At 33.9% G+C, this 16,040-nt stretch overlaps 1 protein-coding gene across 1 annotated transcript; it reads left to right on the top strand.

The window, feature by feature from the left end:
• The first annotated feature begins 6,641 nt into the window (after nucleotides 1-6,641).
• LOC131620420 (uncharacterized) lies at nucleotides 6,642-15,656 on the top strand. The gene is made up of 11 exons (XM_058891489.1): nucleotides 6,642-7,016; nucleotides 9,924-10,112; nucleotides 10,251-10,304; nucleotides 10,643-10,753; nucleotides 11,010-11,072; nucleotides 11,162-11,416; nucleotides 12,503-12,649; nucleotides 12,879-12,906; nucleotides 13,811-13,881; nucleotides 14,881-14,940; nucleotides 15,363-15,656. The coding sequence occupies exons 1-11, from the start codon at nucleotides 6,801-6,803 to the stop codon at nucleotides 15,429-15,431; spliced, it is 1,263 nt and encodes a 420-aa protein (XP_058747472.1). The 5' UTR covers nucleotides 6,642-6,800; the 3' UTR covers nucleotides 15,432-15,656.
• Nucleotides 15,657-16,040: the final 384 nt, after the last annotated feature.

The raw sequence follows: 16,040 nt of genomic DNA, 5'->3' as shown, positions 1-16,040 counted from the left end.
ATACACCAACGTTCCACTGACGGTGAGGATATAACAAGATACACCAATGTTCCACTGAAGGTGAGCTACCAACGTTCCACTAAATGTAGAAAAGAGATACACCGACTTTCCATTGACGGTGAGGATATAACAAGATACACCAACGTTCCACTGAAGGTGAGCTACCAACGTTCCACTGAAGCTAGGGGAGCAAACACAAGTGTACCAACAACACTTTGCTTTTTCAAAGATCAAGGGTGCAAACACAAGTGCACGATCTCAACAAGAGTCATCCAGGGACCAAAATTCAATCCATGGCCAAATGAAAAGAAATTTTCAAATAAGACTGGATCATGTGAGGGAGTAACTCACTGGATTTCTGTTCATAATTACTTTTGAACAGAATAACTGAAACACATTACCTACATAGAAACAAACTAGCGGGATTTCAATGAAAGTGAATATTTTTTGCCTAGAGATACTCTAAATGAAAGAGAATTCTGGTGACAGTAAACTTTCCATGATGGCAAATATGAACGTATGACTATTTTTGATGCATGTTAATGATGCATATGCTGCCAAAACTAGCACAAGGATTGATTCAGTAGGTAGAATACAAGAGTAGAATAGTCAAGCATGTCTCAAGCAGAACACTCGAGGTATCATCTACAAATACGAGCAAAGAGTTACCACAACAATCTTTTGACGGCTTTGGAATAAATGCTACCCATCACTGGAGAATCACCGAAGCTAAGAGAACATGATAGCTGGGTCCTATGTCATCTTTTAACCAAGCCAAGGATACGCCAAACTGGAATATGCTCCTTTTTTACACATGAATACATCACCATATCCATCCATGTAGTGTACTCATGAATCAAAATAAACCTTCTTTTATATTTTTCAAAAAGGATTTTGTTGAAATTTCAATTTTCTTTTTGTTTCAAAAATTACTATCAACAATAAATGACATTTAAGAGACATGAAAGAAATAAGATAAAAAATAAAGGATAAAGGCTCAAACTTTATTAATAGAATGGTAGCCTGTAAATAGAAAGACTCCATGGATGATTACAAAGTTTGGAAAGTGGTAATTTTGTGGAAAAGGTACATTGAAATGTAATGACCCCATCCTTTCTCTCAACTTTGAATCCCCAAGTTAAGGCTTTCGTCGAAATATGTTGAACTTCTCGTGACGAATAGATGATTGTTGATGATCAAGTCTTGTCTGATGTAGTTACTTGCCATGAATCCCTAACTTTTTCCTGGACCGCCCTTTCGGGTTTTCAATCCACCGAGTAATTTATTCTTTTTATGTCTCTAATTTTTTCCTAGACCGCCCATTCGGGTTTTCAGTCCACTGAGATGCTCTTTTTTGCCTAAGTCGCCCTTTCGGGTTTTTAACTTAGCGACCTGTTCTTTTATTATTTTTAGGCGAAGTATTTCTTGACTACATCAGCATTCACGGGACGTGGGAGCTCCTCTCCATCCATAGTTATGAGAATTAATGCACCGCCAGAGAAGGCTTTCTTAACAACATATGGTCCTTCAAAATTAGGAGTCCACTTGCCCCTTGAATCAGAGGTGAACGACAAGATCCTTTTGAGTATAAATCGCCTTCTCTGAACACACGAGGTCGAACCTTTTTACCAAAAGCTTTCTTCATTCTTTTCTGGTACAGCTGACCATGGCATAAAGCTGTCATTCTCTTTTCTTCTATCAAGTTCAATTGATCAAACCTGCTCTGACACCATTCAGCCTCAGATAACTTGGTTTCTAATAAAACTCTCAATGATGGAATCTCAACCTCAACGGGGAGCACTACTTCCATGCCATAAGCCAGAGAAAAAGGAGTTTCCCCTGTCGAAGTATGAACGGATGTACGGTACCCATGTAAAGCAAAAGGGAGTATCTCATGCCAGTCCTTGTACGTGACAACCATCTTCTGAATAATCATTTTGATATTCTTGTTAGCCGCTTCTACCGCTCCATTCATCTTTGGCCGGTAGGGAGAAGAATTGTGATGCTCAATCTTAAATTCCTCACACAGTTCCCTCATCATACTGTTATTCAGATTTGAGTCGTTATCGGTAATGATCTTACTTGGTACACCATATCTGCAGATGATTTTGTTCTTGATAAATCTGACCACAACTTTCCTAGTCACATTAGCATAAGAAGTGGCTTCTACCCACTTGGTGAAATAATCAATTGCTACTAGAATGAATCGATGTCCGTTCGAAGCTTTGGGCTCAATCATTCCGATCATATCAATGCCCCACATAGAGAAAGGCCTTGGATAAGAAATAACATTGAGAAGTGTCAGAGGCACATGAATCTTGTCAGCATACACTTGACACTTGAGACACTTCTTTACAAACTTATAGCAATCAGATTCCATTGTCAGCCAATAGTAACCTACTCTAAGCATCTTCTTAGCCATCGAATGTCCATTGGCATGAGTACCAAAAGAACCTTTATGAATTTCATGCATCAACATGTCTGCTTCGTGTCTATCCACTCATCTGAGCAAAACCATGTCATAATTTCTCTTATACAAAACATCCACATTGATGAAGAAACTGCCAGCCAATCTCCTCAGAGTCTTCTTATCCTTATTGGATGCCCCAAGTGGGTACTCTTGGGTCTGAAGAAAATGCTTAATATCATCATACCAAGGCTTTCATCTGTTACTTCCTCAACTGCGAACACATGAGCAGGTCTATCAAGACGCCTGATTGTAATCCGAGTGTAGATGCTTTTAAATTGGCTGCATTTTGTGGTAAAACATTCCTGCTGTGTGTGTTTTCTTGACTAATATCATGACATACTGTGTGTGGAATTGTGCAGGATTATATGGTTGAGCTAGTACAAGTTTTCGTTGGATGTCATGCTCGATGTCATGACATCAGTGTCTGACAGCCGTAGCTGTTACTTTTTAGTTGTGATGTTTCCTTATTTATCTCAGGTTACTATTTAGGAAACTATATATTGTGTGCTGTATGATTTGTGCTAAAATATCTCGTACTACAGCTTATGAGAACACCCTGATGATGTGGAAATTAGGTTAACTTGGTTAACCCTAATTTATGTTTGGAAGGCCCATGGCCCAAGTCCTGCTGCCTGCTGCCTATAAGAAGATTGCAAATCCTACTGTCAGAGGTAGAGCTTTTGAGCGTGAAGATTGAATATCTTTTAATAAATTAATCAATCTTTCAAAACACAAAAAATAAATTCATCATTTACAAAATCTCAATATTTTCATTCAATAAACAAACCCTCGATCCAATGTCGAATTTCTTTTCAAAATTCATTTTCTTTTCTTAATATGATTGAATAGAGGAGTGGGAAGTTCAGTTCCTATCTCCTCTTTAACTAATTGAACACAAGTCTTTTGACTTAAATATTCAAATAATTACAATCAAATGAAAATACCTTTTAAATAAATCGAGGATAGTTTGACTAAGTAATGACAAAACGAGAAACCGGGAAGTCCCGTTTCTACCTCTCTCACGGGTATCTGATGCTCATCTGTCTATTACGAGTCAAAACTAAAATCGTCTCACTTCTTTTCAATAAAAAGAGTTAGATGGAAAAGATGGAAGTTCAGTTCTAATCTTTCGCTAAGTGTTGAATATGTGGGTTGTTAGGACTCAAGTATTCAACACTCATGCTTTATAAAATCAACTTAAAACTTGAATCGTTTACTTAACAAAAGAGTTAAATGGGCAAGATGGAAGTTCAGTTCTAATCTTTTCTTAAGTGTTGAATATATGGGTTGTTAGGACTCAAGTATTCAACATTCATACTCAATAAATGAACTTAAAATTCACATAATTTCTTTTCAATAAAGAGAAACGAGAAAGCGGGAAGTTCAGTTCCTACCTCTCTCACGAGTATCTGATGCTCATCTGTCTATTACAAATAAAAACTAAAATCGTCTCGTTTCTTTTCAAAAAGAGTTAGATGGGAAAGATAGAAGTCCAGTTCTAATCTCTCTCTAAGTGTTGAATACGTGAGTTGTTAGGACTTAATTGTTCAACACTCATACTCAATAAAGTCAACTTGAAACTCATCTCTCTTCTTTTAAATAAAAGAGTTAAATGGGAAAGATGAAAGTTCAGTTCTAATCTCTCTCTAAGTGTTGAATATATGGGTTGTCAGAACTCAAGCATTCGACACTCATACTCTACAAAATCAATTCAACCCATTAAACTTATTCGATATTTTCGCTTTCCTTTTGGAATAAATAAATATCAGTGGTGACTCTATTGTATTTCGAGTGTTCCTTACGCTTGGGTATTCTTCACGCCGCTTCACATAAACACCAACTGAATGTCATGGTTCACGAGTTATAACTCAAAACATCAACTTTAAAATGTAATTCAAACTCAAACAATCAAAGTGAACATAATAGTTCTAAAACATAACGACCCCATCCCCGATGTTACGTATCAGAGCAAGACTCTCTTCAATCTAAACAACTGTAAAAGGACGCCATGAAGCTATCCTCAAACTTCAATGGACTACTCCTGATTACCTACGCGTTACCCACGTGGAGGCAACATTCAAACAAAAAGGGTGAGCATTTCATAATCATTATGTAAGACATAAGGAATAGATGTAGTAGTGGTTTACAATTAACCAACAGTCACACATATACCGATACAACATATCCTCATGCTTCATTTATTTACTCACACATGCATATCATCATCTATTCACAATATCATCTCATAATTCAATCGCAATTATCACGTAAGTTATTCACATCACGAACATCAACATTTCACAACATATCACAACAACGCAATGGAACAACAATGGACTCATGCATGTTGTACCAACTTATCACTGATGACTCTATCATCGTTCTCCAAAGATCTCCACCATAAGATCGATTCCTGCTTGGAACCGGAGCACATCAACAAATTGCACTCAATCCGCATAATAGGATTAAGGGCCGTCACTGGACCAATGGTCCTACAACATCACTCGACTATCGTTCTACAACTATGCTATGAATGCATGATGCTCAACATCACAAAATCAACGACTACTGATAGTCAAAATGGCATCATCATTCATGTATTCATCAAAGTCATGTCATCATTTAAACACTCAACATTACAAGCATCTTGTTCAACACAACACACATACATCAATTAATCATGTTATCAATTAACACAACAACATTCACCAAAGTCAAGTATAGAAACACAAGAATTCCCAAAACTAAGTTTCATACAAAATGTCTTCTAAACCTACCCAAACGTGCATAGTAAATTCCAGAAAATCATCAGAAGTTATAATAAAATATAAGTTACCATATTCTGAAATCAGTTATCAAAAATATTAATTTTTCAATTTCAAGGACCCGCGTTAAGCACAATTATACCACGCTAAGCAAGCTCTCTATTGTAAATTGGTTCTTCTCATTTTTAAGAGCACGCTGAGCAGGCTCCACCGCGCTAAGCGGTCTCTGCGATTCTGTAAAAAATTCCTGCGCGACCTGCATCAAACCATACCCAACCTTTTGCCAAAAAACATGTTTTAATTGATAATTTCCTGCGATTTAAGATCTATAATCCTAATTCTAACATGTATTAATGATCATTTTGAACGCCAAATTACAAACATTCATCATACCTCTAATGATCTTCCTCAAACCCTAACCTTCAAACCCATCAACAATGGTGGATTTAAATCTAAATCATGTTATTAATCATCAATACAACAATCATCATCATCATCATGCAACATGTTAACCATACAATCAAACAAAATTACCAACATATATCATCAATTTCATCAAGAACAACACACAACCCCAACATACAATTATCGATCCCTTAAACCAAACATAATAACCATGATAACCCCCTTACCTTAGATTATTAGTCGAATTGATTTCCTTTTTAAACTCCTACGGTTGATCTTTTCCTTCTCCTCTTCTTGCCATAACTCTCTCTTCTTTCATGTTTTCTCCAAATTCTACGTCGAATGAATAATTCTCCTCTTTTCTCCTTTACCTAGTTAGCCTTAGGACCCTTATTGAACTTCCACATTTGCCCTTACTAACTTATCTCACAATATCTCTTATTTTATTTAATTTAAATAATAACAATGCTAATTAGACTATTTTTATATTATTATTCTAACTAACATCTCAATTATACTACCCACACACATCGACATAAACGTCACGCATCACATAATCACATCAAAAACATCAAATATTAATTAAATAATTAAATCTAATTATCGGAGTGCTACACCTATAGTTAGAAATTGACTCTAAATTGGTCACTCAAGCTTTCAACAATTGAGCTTAGTCCATTGGCCTTTAAAAAACATATGGCTAAACTGTATATATAGAACCAATAACATGTCCTTTATTATATCTCATATTTTTAGGAAAATGAACCATTAACACGTGGTTTATTATATCTCATATCTTTAAGAAAATGAACTATTGCACAAACAAATTATCTTCATTAGATCTATCCATTTAAGGCCTTGTTTAGTGAATTGAAACTCCTATGTCTATTTTTAACAATTTGGTTGGTAATAGAATGGGCCTTCCATACTTTTGTTTTTGTTATTTTGGTTTTTGTCCCCCTCTTTTTATTACGTTAGTAGACAAAAATCATAAGTAAGTAGAGCAAAACATAAAAAGTTTGGTGAAAAATTACAAACGGTTGGCAGACATAGATAAACCGCATAGAGATAGATAAACCAGTTGCATTCATCATATCGTATCCATTGAGCGCGTAGAACAAAATAGATAACACTCTCTTCTCTCAATTCTTCTAATAATCATGGCTAAACTAGTTCCCAGTTTAGTTCATCCATTGAAGTCAAGGTTTTTCGGTAACCATTACACTCTTTTAACCAAACACTCTTTTCAATTTTATGGGGTTCAAGTTCAACCAAACCTTTCTTACTCTTCATCTTCATCTAAGATAAGCATGAGCCTCAAGGCTGGTATTGTTGGCCTCCCCAATGTTGGCAAGTCTACCCTCTTCAATGCCGTCGTAAGCCACTCTCTTTCTCTGTTGCTTTGATTTTTTTTGGTAGCGGGGTATTATTTGAAATAATGGGTATTTGTTCCATGTGTTATGTGTTAGGTAAGTTATCTTTCATACAGTTTTGGGTATCTGGGTGCTTAAGTATTGATTGTAGACTCTATATTTTGTTTGATGGGTATGTGTTTGACAAAATGTCTGACAGAGATTAAGGTTCTATTTAGCAAAGTCAAATCTATAGTGGATAGCTTATAAAGTGTAGCAGAGATTAAAGTAAGTGTATCTGAGATTCAGGAATTTGCATTGGATGTGTGGTAAGACTAGACATCCAATTGTAGAGAGTATTGTGGTAGCACCTATAGTAGAGAAGATGATGGAAAATAGATTTAAATGGTTTGAGCATGTATAGAGAAGAAATCAAACAATTAGAGAAAGAGGAAGACATAAAAATACCATAAGAAAAATTATTAAGAAAGATCTCGAAATTAATGATTTGGATAGAAGCATAGTCTTTGATAGAACATGATGCAAGTTGAACCATGTAGTCGACTCCACTTAGTGGTATAAGGCTTAATTGTTGTTGTTGTATAGCTTATAATGTATAAGTTTGTATAATCAAATAATAGTTGTTTGGTTATGATCATTTTCTCACGAGCTTATAACATTTTTCACTAGCTTATAATACTTTTTCATAAGCTACTTCAAGCCTTTGAGCCTATAGTTAATTTTCTCTCATTTTTATCTTCATTATCTGAATTGAAAACTTTAATATTAATTTAAAAAATATATTTTTATATCATTTTATGTTTTGCTTAGTTCAATGACTAATTTTACGAAGTATTTTAAATTCAATTTGCTACCTTATCATCTATCTTTACGAGTTAGCTTGTCTGTTATCCCCTATTAGTTTGCTTATGAAAAGATTTTGTTTGGTGGTCTGCTATGTGATTCAGTCCTTCTGATGGCTTTCATAACCGAATGAGCTGTCCTTGTGTTATATGATTTAGAGCCAGAGGTGATGAAAACTAAAATTGAAGACTGAATTCTAGGGATTTCAAGAGGAAACCCTAAGAATCCAGCATAATGAACATGGTTTTATTTTTATTAGTGAAATGATTGGAAGATTCCAAGAGGAAAAAGTTCATAAGCCTGGTAGTCAGTTGTAATACATTGGGAGGCATTTATAGCAGAAATAAAAAACTAACTGAATTTTGCGTATGTGTTAACCCCCAACGGCTAACTACGGCAATATTCAGTTATATAACTGCCAACTGTCATAACTGCATTTGAGCTCTGCATCAGGAAGGTTTGTTGCTAATTTTCTATCAATTTTATACTGACTGTTCCTTGGGGTTCTGCTATGTGATTTTGTGTTTCAAAGCTTTTGCTAGCTCCTGCGTGTAGCACTATTTAAAATAAACAGCAGTTCATTTGTATTGTGATTAACGCTAATGCTACAGATGAAATTGGGATAGACACCTTAAGCCTTATATGCATTCAGACTGCTGATGCTTTCTTTAAGTCGAGATATGGTTACCGCAGGCGATTTATTATATTATTGTATTATAAAAAATATAAATAGGAGTGAACTTGTTTGGAGGATTGAAAAAATCCTAAGTAGCATATAATATAAGTAATTAATTACCTTGCACTGTGCTAAAAATAGTGAAGAGAACTACTGTAGCTAACGAAGATGATAAGAGGAGAAACAAGTGGTAGATTCAAGTGCTTAATTATAAGTTAAATTGAAGATTAAGAAAGTAGGGTACTTGCTGTGTATTTCAAATGCAATTCTTTATTTCTCATGTCTTTAAGTATGTTTGTTCATATTTTCAACACAAACGTCTTTCATACATTGTAGGTATAATGAAATAGGAAGGAAATAAAAATATAGAAATACAAGAAAGTAAGTCTTGTAACTCTTACAAGTTACAACTAGCAAAACAAGAGTTAGTGTGACTGTTCATCATTTTAATCATCTCTATTTTATTTGGGTTTCAATACAACTGTGTTACACTATTAATTTAACAGTTGTTATTGTTAGAATAGTAAGTATTAACATTTTTGTTAAATATATACCGTCAACAATATTATATGGTGAGTTACTGTTAAGCTTCAAATTAGCTACTAATTACTAGGCTGTATGTTTGCTTGAAATAAACTCATAGTTACCCCTTGATACTCCACTGTCGATTATAGACAAGCTATAAATAAGAAACCGGTTGTGAAGCCTATAACCACAATTGCTTTCAATTTGACTCTCTTTAAACAAAAATTATTGCTTCCAAAGGCTTTTACCAAAATTCCATTTCCTACTACTAAAATGATAAACATAATTCCAAAACATGCTTCCTTTTGAATATTTCAGTTTTTTTGTCCTTTCACTTATTTGACAAAGTTGCTTAAAATATCAGTGTTTAAGTGTAATTATTTATTTATTTATTGTAGATAACTTAGGGGCATGAGTTCAGTTTACAAGATTTTAAGACAAAATTATTAGACAAACCCTCACAGGTGTGCTGAAGTTGAATCTAAGTGCAAAGTTTCTAATATCTTCCTCTTATACTTCCCAATAGGCTATTACTTGTGATATGGTGATATGTTTTAAAACTTGCTCAAATTTTATGGTTTCGTCGGGACTTTATGGTTTATGGATAATCTACCTAGAATCAATAATCAAATCTCCTGTAAGTAGTAGCTGTTGTGAAAAATGAATCTTTTGAACCACTACTTCGACCAAATACGCCAGAACTGTTTTAGCATTATCCTTGCAATAACTTTATATGCCTTTGTACAATAAAAAAACTTTAATTTCTTCTATATATTTTGTATTGATGATTTGTATAGATATAAACCTTGTTCGGAATGCAATAGTAATTTATCAAATATTGATTAATAGTGATCTCACATGTCTAGGTGGAAAATGGAAAAGCCCAAGCTGCTAATTTCCCTTTTTGTACAATTGAGCCAAACGTAGGGATTGTTGCTGTTCCAGATTCTCGTCTCCATGTGCTCTCCGACCTCAGTAAATCTCAACGAGTTGTTCCAGCATCTATAGAGTTTGTAGACATTGCTGGGCTAGTCAAGGGTGCAAGTCAAGGCGAGGTTCACTTAATTTCTCTTCTCCTTGTTTAGGTTTGGTGTCAACTGACACTAATTTATCTTATTTTTGAATCTTCTCTTTATTTGTTGTAGAAACTTACATGTATTGCTTTAATCTCTATCTTACCTCAACTGTTGCAGGGGCTTGGTAATAAGTTTTTATCACATATTCGTGAAGTGGACTCCATACTTCAGGTGTTTATCTATCATCATTTCCTTGTCATCATTTTGCTTCCATCTTCTATTCTTTTCATTTTGTATCTTCCCTTTTTAATAACTTCATTTGGATAAATAGCTTAATTAACCATTTATAATGTAAGTGCTTATGTATAAACTATTTCTAAAACAAAATATAAATAAAGTCAAATGATTTCATATATGTTATAAACTATTTTTAGAAGCAATTCTAGAGAGCTCATGGAAATAAGTGGAAAACCCTGATTTAATACTGTATGTATTGATTTTTTTATTTGTTTTTGTGTTAATCATTTACTGATTTAATATTGCTATGAATCGGTTGATTATCATATTAGGTTGTTAGATGTTTTGATGACAATGACATTATTCATGTGAATGGGAAAGTTGATCCCAAATCTGATATTGATGTTATCAACTTGGAGCTTGTTTTCACAGACTTAGACCAGGTCAGCTTACTAACTGTCATTCTACACAATTTTACCGCCTTTGTTTCATTTGAATCTGTTATTATCATTCTTAATGTTTGTGGCAACACATAATGACTTCAATCATATTTATCATGATTCATGATTGTATTAATTTATTTGGTTGAAATTATTGTATTACTTTCTTCCTCTACGTTGTGAAGAGTACTTTTGGTTTTCTGTGACAAAATTAACTGACCAAATCAAACTAAGATATTCCTTGTTTGAAGAAATGCAGATTGAAAAAAGACTAGATAAACTAAAAAAAAGCAAGGCAAAGGATTCACAAACTAAAGTCAAGGTTACATTCTTTAAATGTTATTGCCTGTCACTGACTCTTAAATTGGTTAGATACGACACACCACTTGACTTTGAAAATTTTGTTTGTAGGAAGAGGCAGAAAAGGCTGCATTGGAAAAAATTAGTGTAGCACTCTTGGATGGAAAACCTGCACGATCTGTGGCCTTAACAGACTTTGAAAAGGATGCTATAAAGAACCTCTGCTTACTCACCATGAAACCCGTTATATATGTGGCAAATGTTGCGGAGACTGATTTAGCTGATGCTACAAACAATGATTACGTTGTAGGTGTCAAGAATGTTGCATCTGAGCTGAAGTCAGGAATTGTAACAATTTCAGCACAGGTATACTGCTAGATAGGCAACTTATGAGTTATATTTGTTTGGCAAGTTAAATAAATATGTTGTCACTGTTTGTTTTCTAGTTACACTAAGGTAATATAGCTTTGCCATTCATTTATCTTGAAAATGATTGTACAGATGTTTATGAAGCACGGACACCCCTAAAACGACCCCGACACTGACACGGCGACACCGTTAATAATTTGAAAAAATGAATAAATTAAATGTAATTGCAAGTGTCGGTGCAGGTGTCTGTCATTGACACGGACACGGACACGCTTGATTTCAGAGGTGTCGGTGCATGTTTAAGCTTTTTACGCTAACTTTCTTTCTCTGAAAAAAGAAAATCAGTAGTATGGTGATAGCTGGTCAAACTTTCCTTGTTCAATGATTTGTCCATTATTGTCTTCTATTATCACATGATATAGAGTATGGGAAGAAAACTATTGCATCTTATCCTGCCACCTGGCACTGCAAATGATGATCATTAATTCTGTATCCACTGTCCTGATGAGGTGGTGGTGATGTTTGCGGCCGTGTATGTGACCCTTTTAGTTGTCAAATTCTTCACCATTCAAGTAGGTTCATCCTCATGAAGTCTTAGGGTGTTTGATACGACAAACATTTAAGTCACACAAAAGTCTTTGTCTCGTGTATTGTTAGATGGACAATACACAACACAAGAAAATTGAAACGTCATTTAAAACACCATTTTAAGTTACTCTTATTTAAATTTAGTATCGCTATCCTCCTAGCCACTGTCATATTTCGAAATATGGTTATATGACTATTTAACCTTGCCGAGCTAGTCGTGTTTCTCTGGGAAAAAGGACTGAAAGTAGGTTTGAGTTTTTCTATTCTATGAGTTTTCCTTTCTCTTCTAGTTTCACAAATGTCATATGGGTAATTACAACTTTCCATGTATTTTCATTGGGGGAAATTTGATGAAATCAACTTTTGCTAGTCTGGTCACTTGATAGCTCATGATATCTCTAGATTGAAATAACAATTATTGGCACTCTATGATCTTTTGTTATTATAACCACATAGATTTGGAATCAAGTAAGATGGGGTTATTTGTCTTCACAGGTTGAGGCAGAGCTTTCTGAACTAGCAATTGAGGAAAGGCAAGAATATTTGAAATCCCTTGGTGTTAGTGAAAGTGGTCTTGGGAACCTAATTAGAGCAACCTATGATCTTTTGGGGTTGCGAACTTATTTTACTTCTGGTGAGAAGGTAAGACGAAACCTTGGACAGTTTTAGAGAGCATTACTGTATAGAGTATCCTGTTAAAAATGTGTGCAATGATAATGACATTATATGTTAACTTGGACCTCTTATTAGTTATTCCACAATTAGTATTGTACATAACTAGTAAAACTAAATGTTTCCCAAGGCCTCCTAGGTTTTAACTCTCCTGTATTTCATCTCCAAAACTGATATTGTTTTTCTTATGTTTACACAGGAGACAAAAGCATGGACAATACTTGAAGGTTAGTTTTTTGTTTTCTTATCTTCTTCATATTTAGTAATGACACTTCAGATTGAGGCGTGTCCGGTGTATCCAATACGTGACACTAACATATTAGTAACATTCAACTATATAATTTTCTCAAATAATTACCGGTGGCGTTGACCTATCACTGCCGTGTCCAGCACTTGCGTCCCTCACACATTTTACATACATTCGTTTATGAATTCCATGTTCAAATAATTGGAGATATAGAAATTTAGAGCTCTGGTACTTTGACACAAAATGGGACAACAAAGTTCAACAATATACCTAAACACACATTAAAATACATTCTAGGGTACAATTTATGTACATGTTTGTTTATGTTTAGTAGATGATTAATGAATATAATAAGATGTTGCTAACCATCCACATAACATAATTAACCACTATTTTGTATGTTACTAACCATGATTTTCAAGAGAATATTTGAATACAAATTGTGGTTAATAAATATCATATATATATTTGAAAACTTGAAATTAATGTATAGTTAAACACCTGAAAATCATGGTTTACAACGATAAGAATCGTGGTTAATTACGTTCAGTGGATGGTTAATGAGTTGTGACATCTTGTTATAACCATCCAAAATTCCAAATCGTCAACTCTTGTTTTCAAATTTATGCGTGAAAATATCACCTTTCATAATCTTAAAACAAGTTATTAAATTAAAATGGGAGTTTGCAATATCTTTGGATAGGCAATACTGTTTTTCCTTTTGTTAACAAATGGCTTTCAGATGATATTGTGGCTTAATTTTGTATGCTTTATTGCCCCTTTTTCTTATGAAGTAATCTGATTGATGGACCAAACAGAATCAATAATAATATTAGGGTTTGGATTGAATCTCTCACCTAAATTTTACATCTCTGTTATACTAGGAATGACTGCACCTCAAGCTGCTGGAGTTATTCATTCTGACTTTGAGAAGGGTTTCATTCGAGCAGAGACAGTAAGCATGAAGGATACATACACTTTTGAATTCTTACTTTTTAATACATTATATAGTACATGACTTGGAAATTGGAATAGTGAGTATTGTATTCATTTAAAACGAAAATTGGTGGAGGTGATTTTAATATTCAACATTCTAGAAAATCTGGGGAATACACAATGCTTTGAAAATTGGATTGGAGATCTAACCGAAGAGATCTCGAGTCATGGTTGAATTGGTTTAACAACGGTTGAACTTGATGACTATCAAATAAAAAAAATGGTAAAAAAACATTGAAAAAGTAAAAAAAATAAAATAAAGAAAAAAATAAAAAATAATTGAACCAACTGCAATTCAACCGTTTTAATCGCGGTTCAATTAGACTGCAGTTCATCCGATTTAATCAAGGTTCAATTAGACTACTGTTCCAACTAGATTGAACCAATGGGTGAGCTAGCCAGTTTCTTGTTCAACTGACTGGTTGGTCTGATGCTTAAAATATTGATTATACACAGACATTAATAAGAATTACAAATTTTTGTCCAAAGTTTATACTGTAGAGCTGAAATCGTTCGACAAGAAAAATTGATTTTTAGTACTACTTTTGGTTGAAGGCATTGCATTTAACCAATCTTGTATTTATAATATATAAGTAGATTCCAAAAATTAAGTAATAATCTCTAAAGTAGATAGGAAAAATACCATTGAGCATAAGAAATCATTTCTGGACAATCTATAAGACTCGTGGAGCTGAATGGGGCGGTTATTGGGTAGTAAAGAACTAACAGGAAAGAAAACTCAATTTTGCTATAATGATAATTTTAAGATGGATCGACACTCACTCAAGACACAAAAGGATTATGAAAGCTATCACTGGATTGGGGAAACTGAATCAAGTGAGATCCTGAAAGTTTATCTACTTATTTTACATATGCTCTTGTATTTGTTTTAAGCAGATATCAAAGGTTGTGTAATGCATTCATTAACCATCATTAAAAAATTGTTATTTTAAATTAGGTGGCTTATAAAGACTTTGTTGCTGCTGGTTCACTTGCTGCAGCACGAGAAAAAGGACTTGTAAGTTGCTCATTTCATTTCCCTCCCAATAAACACGGCTGCGTTTTTATTCTTATTTATATCATTAGCTTGGTGTTAACAGTGTTATTATTGATTTCTATAAATGTAATTTAGTGATTTTTTGTTTGATATGATCTGAATTCATTGGTCTATTCAAGGAAGTATGCTGCATGTTTAAACGCTAATCCAAACTGGTGTAGTGCTGTGCTGCCACATTTATTAACTTATTTCAAATACTCTAATCGAAATCATAGTTTTATTTTAGATCTTAACTATAATATTTTTTTAAATAGAACCCTGAACTAAAAATATCTCAGGGCCTAAATATAAATTACTAATAAGTTCAGGGGATTTGATACAGCAAATCATTTTCTATTTTCCTGAAACGTTATTCTAAATTCACCTAAATATGTTGTTTGCAGTTGAGATCTGAAGGCAAAGACTACATTGTACAAGAAGGAGATGTAATGTTGTTTCGATTCAATGTATAGCAGAAATTACTGCTCCCAGTTGGGAATCAGTTGAGAAATTGAGATATAATTTATGACCAATATCAGGAAAATTTCCAGCCAATTACTGGTTATAAGTTTGCAAAAGGTATTGTTTCGTTTTTATGATGAAAGTGTGACAGAATGCACCAAGACAGGATTTTGAGAAAATTTATGACTACAGGTCAATTTTTTCAGCCAATTTAAAGTTATACTTTGGAGAGCCAAGAGAGGCATTGTTTTGTTTTAGTCACAACATAGTGTAATACATTATATTTGCTTGACAATTTGTGATATATTAATAATGACAATTCTCTCTCTCCCTCATGCTCTTGTTAATTAAACTCTCCTGTAAACTGTAACACAAGGTCTATATATATTTCATGAATCATGTTTTTTCAATTGGCTTCATCAACTATGCTTACTATTTTCTTTCAAATAATTACTTTCCATAAATAATTATAACCTCAAAAACCTCAAGAGTGAGAATATTTAAATTGCCCGACTGTCGTGTATATATGGTATATCGGACAAAAGCATGAAAAGTATCTCACCATGAAGGTGACAAACGTTGCTTAAGCATTGTGTGACGAATGGGAGCAAGCAGATTGT

The sequence above is a fragment of the Vicia villosa genome, linkage group LG7, assembly GCF_029867415.1.
Source record: "Vicia villosa cultivar HV-30 ecotype Madison, WI linkage group LG7, Vvil1.0, whole genome shotgun sequence".
NCBI classification, from domain to species: Eukaryota; Viridiplantae; Streptophyta; class Magnoliopsida; order Fabales; family Fabaceae; genus Vicia; species Vicia villosa.
The sequence above is the reverse complement of the archived record's forward strand: the minus strand, read 5'-3'. Positions and strand labels throughout refer to the sequence as shown.

What these genes read in the sequence shown, in the direction of transcription:
- LOC131620420 (XM_058891489.1), top strand. Translation starts at nt 6,801, where the DNA reads ATGGCTAAACTAGTTCCCAGTTTAGTTCATCCATTGAAGTCAAGGTTT. An exon ending in TTGTAACAATTTCAGCACAG is followed by an intron (nt 11,417 to 12,502) that starts GTATACTGCTAG and finishes TTGTCTTCACAG; the next exon opens with GTTGAGGCAGAGCTTTCTGA. An exon ending in ATTTTACTTCTGGTGAGAAG is followed by an intron (nt 12,650 to 12,878) that starts GTAAGACGAAAC and finishes ATGTTTACACAG; the next exon opens with GAGACAAAAGCATGGACAAT.